At 47.0% G+C, this 7,500-nt stretch overlaps 1 protein-coding gene across 2 annotated transcripts in view; it reads left to right on the forward strand.

The window, feature by feature from the left end:
* The window catches only part of wdr62 (WD repeat domain 62), a 30,703-nt gene that overhangs the window by 16,167 nt on the left and 7,036 nt on the right, over positions 1–7,500 (forward strand). For both annotated transcript variants that reach the window (XM_053320688.1, XM_053320689.1), the window contains 10 exons: positions 116–179; positions 283–396; positions 584–681; positions 1,162–1,214; positions 1,649–1,906; positions 3,629–3,696; positions 3,781–3,905; positions 4,019–4,132; positions 4,957–5,068; positions 5,164–5,242. In XM_053320688.1, coding sequence (XP_053176663.1) covers positions 116–179; positions 283–396; positions 584–681; positions 1,162–1,214; positions 1,649–1,906; positions 3,629–3,696; positions 3,781–3,905; positions 4,019–4,132; positions 4,957–5,068; positions 5,164–5,242 — 1,085 coding nt within the window. The remainder of the gene's footprint in view (positions 1–115; positions 180–282; positions 397–583; positions 682–1,161; positions 1,215–1,648; positions 1,907–3,628; positions 3,697–3,780; positions 3,906–4,018; positions 4,133–4,956; positions 5,069–5,163; positions 5,243–7,500) is intronic.

Consider the following 7,500-nt stretch of genomic DNA (forward strand, 5'->3'; position numbering starts at 1 on the left):
AGGGGGGGGGGGTTTATGCAATTGCCGATGGACACCCCATCGGACCAACCCTAGTGACAGCAGCCTCTCAGACTCTGGATCAGGTTTTAAACATGGTGGTCTTTGTGTGTTTCAGAGATCGTGACCTGTATGAGGTTCAGTCAGGACTGCAGACACCTCATCACCGTGTCAGGAGACAGGTAACCTCCTCTCAGGGCTCTGTGTTACAGCTGATGGAAGACCTGGGTTAACTCTGTGTGTGTGTGTGTGTGTGTGTGTGTGTGTGTGTGTGTGTGTGTGTAGCTGTGTGTTTGTGTGGCGGCTGGACTCCCAGATGACCAGCACCATGAGGAAGAGGCGGGCCCTCCACAGACCAGCTCCACCTGAAACCTTCAGCAGCAAACAGAAGAACATCAGGTGAGGAGGAGGAGGAGGAGGAGGAGGAGGAGGAGGAGGAATAGGAGGAGGAGGAGACGGGGGAAGGAGGAGGAGATGGGGGAATAGGAGGAGGAGGAGGAGGAGGAGATGGGGGAATAGGAGGAGATGAGGAGGAGGAGGAGGAGGAGGAGGAATGATGTTTGAAGATGACGTGTGTTTGTTTCAGGAGGGAAACCTTCATCACGGCACCGTCCACCCTGCTGCCTCACACCGAGGAAGAGGAGGAGGAGCTCAGGACTCCAGCCAGACTGGACTCGGCTCAGGGTGAGGAAACGTGAGGGTGGAGGTGTGTGTGGTGCTGTACCTGAGTGAGGGTGGAGGTGTGTGTGTGTGGTGCTGTACCTGAGTGAGGGTGGAGGTGTGTGTTGGTGGAGGTGTGTGTTTGGTGCTGTACCTGAGTGAGGGTGGAGGTGGAGTGAGGGTGGAGGTGTGTGGAGGGTGGAGGTGTGTGTGTGGTGCTGTACCTGCGACAGATGGAGCGAGGGTGGAGGTGTGTGGAAGGTGGAGGTGTGTGTTTGGTGCTGTACCTGAGTGAGGGTGGAGGTGTGTGTGTTTGGTGCTGTACCTGAGTGAGGGTGGAGGTGTGTGGAGGGTGGAGGTGTGTGTTTGGTGCTGTACCTGCGACAGATGGAGTGAGGGTGGAGGTGGAGTGAGGGTGGAGGTGTGTGTGTTTGGTGCTGTACCTGAGGGTGGTGGTGTGGGTGGTGTACCTACGTCAGGTGACTCTGGATGTTTGTGTTTCAGACGTTCGGCTGCTCCAGACCAACGGGAAGCTTCCCATGTGGTTCAGGAAACTGGTCAGTGTCAAGATTCTGTTACTCATCAATCATTTTACTGATCTCCTCTCACTGCTGTGTGTGTGTGTGTGTGTGTGTGTGTGTGTGTGTGTGTGTGTGTGTGTGTGTGTGTGTGTGTGTGTGTGTGTGTGTGTGTGTGTGTGTGTGTGTGTGTGTGTGTGTGTGTGTGTGTGTGTGTGTGTGTGTGTGTGTGTGTGTGTGCTCCTGTGTGTGTGTGTGTGTGTGTGTGTGTGTGTGTGTTCCTGTGTGTGTGTGTGTGTGTTCCTGTGTGTGTGTGTGTGCTCCTGTGTGTGTGTGTGTGTGTGTGTGTGTGCGCTCCTGTGTGTGTGTGTGTGTGTGTGTGTGTGTGTGTGTGTGTGTGTGTGTGTGTGCGCTCCTGTGTGTGTGTGTGTGTGTGTGTGTGTGTGTGTGTGTGTGTGTGTGTGTGTGTTCAGCAGGGTCATGGTGGAGCCTCCTCTGCCGTCCAATCAGACGCTGACCCTGAGCCTCGCCAGGTGCGCGGCCGGTGGGCGGAGCAGCTGAACCCTCTGACCATCTGCTCCCACTTCTCCCCGAGTCCCACCAAGAGCCAGGAGGAGGAGGAGGAGGAGGAGGACGAAGACTTCCACCCTCAGAGTCTGGACAGTCTGCTGGGAGAGGAGGAGGAGGAGGAAGAGGAGGAGGAAGAGGAGGGGAGAGAGGAGGAGGTGAAGGTGAGACCAGGTGTATAGTACAGTCCCTCCAGGAATTCGTGATGTCGCGATGTCGCAACAATTAACACAAATTCAACCAATCCGCGCGATTATGTGCGGGCCCTTTGTCCAATCACCGCAACTTTACCGCAAATTGGAGGCAAAAAATACCGTCTGCTGCCACGGTAACCTCAACTAAGTCTGTGTGTGTGTGTGTGTGTGTGTGTGTGTGTGTGTCGGTGTGAAAACTGTCTTCAAAATATGAAGTTGAATGTGCGATGAGGTCAGAGATGGTGTGTGTGCAATTTTCACTGTCTCCCGCAATTTAATTGCAACTAAAGTGTTTAAAACATCGCAACATTCACCGCAATTTTTTTTAAATGCTGCCGCAAAATCAGGCAAAAACCAACGCAACAATCAGAAAAAAATCCCGCGAAATCTTGGAGGGACTGATAGTAGTGTTGCTTTCGTGAACGAAAATTATGTAGAAAAATCTTCGTCAACGAACCTGCTGGTCACGTGACGATAACAATAATAAAATGTGTAATCCCATTTTGTTGACGAATAAAAACGAGATTAAACTAGACTAAAACTAGATTAAAACTAGATTAAAACTAGACTAAAACTAGATTAAAACTAGACTAAAACTAGATTAAAACTAGACTAAAAATAGACTAAAACTAGATTAAAACTAGATTAAACTAGATTAAAATTAGATTAAAACTAGATTAAACTAGATTAAAACTAGATTAAACTAGATTAAACTAGACTAAAACTAGATTAAAACTAGATTAAACTAGATTAAAACTAGATTAAAACTAAACTAAAACTAGATTAAAACTAGACTAAAACTAGATTAAAACTAGACTAAAAATAGACTAAAACTAGATTAAAACTAGATTAAAACTAGATTAAACTAGATTAAAACTAGATTAAACTAGATTAAAATTAGATTAAAACTAGATTAAACTAGATTAAAACTAGATTAAACTAGATTAAACTAGACTTAAACTAGATTAAAACTAGATTAAACTAGATTAAAACTAGATTAAAACTAGACTAAAACTAGATTAAAACTAGACTAAAACTAGATTAAAACTAGATCAAAATTAGATTAAAACTAGATTAAACTAGATTAAAACTAGATTAAACTAGATTAAACTAGATTAAAACTAGATTAAAACTAGATTAAACTAGATTAAAACTAGATTAAAACTAGATTAAAACTAGACTAAAACTAGACTAAAACTAGACTAAAACTAGATTAAAACTAGACTAAAACTAGACTAAAACTAGATTAAAACTAGACTAAAACTAGACTAAAACTAGATTAAAACTAGACTAAAACTAGACTAAAACTAGATTAAAACTAGACTAAAACTAGACTAAAACTAGATTAAAACTAGACTAAAACTAGATTAAAACTAGACTAAAACTAGACTAAAACTAGATTAAAACTAGACTAAAACTAGATTAAAACTAGATTAAAACTAGACTAAAACTAGATTAAAACTAGATTAAAACAGTCAGGGACAGTTCTGACTAAAACTAAAATGCTCAGACTTTTCGTGGACTAAAACTAGACTAGACTAAAAGGAGTATGAACATGACTAAAACTAATAAAAACTGAAACGACCGCTTGACACAAAGACTAAAACTAAAAGTAAAATAGGCCAAACACCACACTAGTGTTTATGTAAATGTGAGCAGGTGAGAGCAGACTGACATACTGACTGTGTGCAGGTGCTGCAGACTACAGGAGGAGACAGGAGCAGCTTCATCCTCTACCCCAACACCTCCACCTCTGACAGGTGAGCTGCATTACATCATCGTGACATCATTCATACGACGGGGGGCGGGGCTAAACACACCTGAGTCCTGTGTATGTTTTTCAGGGAGTTTGATGTTCAGGCTGAGGTCAGAGGTCAGGTGGCGGGGCCTGTGTGGAGCAGTCAGCTGAGTCCAGACTCCGCCTGCTCAGAGGGGTCGGCAGGAAGTGTGGAGCAGCAGCAGGACGCGGGTCAGTGTCACACCTGTTCTCACACACACACACACACACACACACCACACACACGCACACACGCACACACACACACACACACACCTGAGCCTCACCTGTGTTTCCTGTGGCAGACACGGACTCTCTGAGCCAGGGCAGCTCTGTGGGCAGTCTGGGTTTGGAGGACGACGACGACAGGAACTCTCTGAAGAACCACTTCGACACGCTGTGCTGCAACCTGTCTGACGGTATGACATCATCACCAGTCAGCTGTTGATGCTGTCACTGTGTCACATGACCTGTATAAAGTACTAGCGATCCAGACTTAGTAGAAGTAGAAGTGCTCTTTAAGCACCGTACTTAAGTGGAAGTACTAAAGTATTAAACATGTTTTGGACTTAAGTATTGAAAGTAGTTTATTTTACTACTCAAGTACTGAAAGTAAAAGTATTGTGTAATGTAGTTATTAAATATGAATAGTTATTAATAATTATTATTAATAATCTTTCACTCCGGCGAATGAAAACATGGACTGTAAGTAGAGTCAGGGATCAGGGGCCAGGAGTCAGGGGCCAGGGGCTAGGAGTCAGGGGCCAGGAGTCAGGGGCCAGGGATCAGGGGCCAGGGGTCAGGGGTCAGGGGTGGTCTTCTTCCTCACCGCCACCACCACGATCACTCTGAGTTGAAGGTGTTTCTGGTTCTTCCATCTCTGGTTCAAAGCACTCTGGACGCAGGCAGCAGAGCGAGAGAGGCTGAGCAGGGAGCAGAACCAGCGGTCTTCTCACCCTTTGCACACATTACGTCACGTTACGTCTGGATGCAACGGTTGTCATAGCAACCACGAACTCTGAACGGGACGGTAGACTAACGAGTAACGATGCAGCACATAAAACATGTATCGGAGTAAAAACTGAACTCATCGGACATATGAACTAAAAATAATCCTCCAGTAGAGTACAGATACAGATACAGCATTTTAGTACTTAAGTAGAGTAGTGACGTAGTTCTTCTTCGTTACATCTCTGCTGTCACATGACCTGTGGGCTTACCTTTGTGACCTTTGACCTTTCAGAGAAGTTTGACACTGACCTGCGGACCCTGCAGCCTCTGGAGGAAAAACAGTTCCTGAACCCTCGACTCAGCATCTCCACCCGCTTCCTGTCCCGCTACCAGGACCGGATCAGGTCAGCTACGGCTCGTCACCTGATCACATGACTGCTTTCAGTTCACCTGGTGGTTGTCATGGTGATAAACAGTTTATACCTTGTTGTGTTTTTAGGACGTGGCCAAGCAGAGCTCCGCCTCCCGTCTCCATCCCATCCAGGATCTCAGAGGAGAGCAGCATCAGCAACACATCGGTACTGAGACACACCTGAGATACACCTGAGATACACCTGAGACACACCTGAGATACACCTGAGACACACCTGAGACACACCTGAGACACACCTGAGATACACCTGAGATACACCTGAGACACACCTGAGACACACCTGAGATACACCTGAGACACACCTGAGATACACCTGAGATACACCTGAGACACACCTGAGACACACCTGAGATACACACACCTGAGATACACACCTGAGATACACACACCTGAGATACACACACCTGAGATACACACCTGAGATACACACACCTGAGATACACACACCTGAGATATACCTGAGACACACCTGAGACACACCTGAGAGACACCTGAGACACACCTGAGACACACCTGAGATATACCTGACATACACCTGAGACATACCTGAGACACACCTGAGACATACCTGAGACACACCTGAGATACACCTGAAACACACCTGAGACACACCTGAGATACACCTGAGACTCACCTGAGATACACCTGAAACACACCTGAGACACACCTGAGACTCACCTGAGACACACCTGAGATACACCTGAGACACACCTGAGATACACCTGAGACACACACACCTGAAACACACCTGAGACACACCTGAGACACCTGAGATACACCTGAGACACACCTGAGATACACCTGAGACACACCTGAGATACACCTGAGACACCTGAGACACACCTGAGACACCTGAGACACACCTGAGACTCACCTGAGACACACCTGAGATACACCTGAGACACACCTGAGATACACCTGAGACACACCTGAGATACACCTGAGATACACCTGAGACACACCTGAGACTCACCTGAGACACACCTGAGATACACCTGAGACACACCTGAGATACACCTGAGACACCTGAGACACACCTGAGACTCACCTGAGACACACCTGAGATACACCTGAGACACACCTGAGATACACACCTGAGACACACACCTGAGACACACCTGAGACACACCTGAAACACACCTGAGACACACCTGAGACACACCTGAAGCACACCTGAGACACACCTGAGATATACCTGAGACACACCTGAGATACACCTGAGACACACCTGAGATACACCTGAGATACACCTGAGACACACCCCTGAGACACACCTGAAACACACCTGAAACACACCTGAGACACACCTGAAACACACCTGAGACACACCTGAGATACACCTGAGATACACCTGAAACACACCTGAGACACACCTGAGACACACCTGAGATACACCTGAGACATACACACCTGAGATACACCTGAGACACACCTGAGATACACCTGAGATATACCTGAGACACACCTTAGACATGCCTGAGATACACCTGAGATATACCTGAGACACGCCTGAGACACGCCTGAGATATACCTGAGACACACCTTAGACATGCCTGAGATATACCTGAGACACCTGAGATACACCTGAAACACACCTGAGACACACCTGAAACACACCTGAGACACACCTGAAACACACCTGAAACACACCTGAGATACACCTGAAACACACCTGAGACACACCTGAGACACACCTGAGACACACCTGAGACACACCTGAGATACACCTGAGACACACCTGAAACACACCTGAAACACACCTGAGACACACCTGAGACACACCTGACACACCTGAGACACACCTGAGATACACCTGAGATACACCTGAGATACACCTGAGACACACCTGAGACACACCTGAGATATACCTGAGACACACCTGAAACACACCTGAGATACACCTGAGACACACACCTGAGATACACACCTGAGACACACCTGAGATACACACACACCTGAGAGATACACCTGAGACACACACCTGAGACATACACACCTGAGACACACCTGAGACACACCTGAGACACACCTGAGATATACCTGAGACACACCTGAGACATACACACCTGAGACACACCTGAGACACACCTGACACACCTGACACACCTGAGATACACCTGAAACACACCTGAGACACACCTGAGACACACCTGAGATATACCCCTGAGACACACCTGAGATACACCTGAGATACACACACACCTGAGACACACCTGAGACACACCCCTGAGACACACCTGAGACACACCCCTGAGACACACCTGAGATACACCTGAGATATACCTGAGATACACACACACCTGAGATACACCTGAAACACACCTGAGATACACCTGAGATAGACCTGAGATACACCTGAAACACACCTGAGATACACCTGAGATACACCTAAGACACACCTGA

The sequence above is a fragment of the Scomber japonicus genome, chromosome 6, assembly GCF_027409825.1.
Source record: "Scomber japonicus isolate fScoJap1 chromosome 6, fScoJap1.pri, whole genome shotgun sequence".
Lineage (NCBI taxonomy): Eukaryota > Metazoa > Chordata > Actinopteri > Scombriformes > Scombridae > Scomber > Scomber japonicus.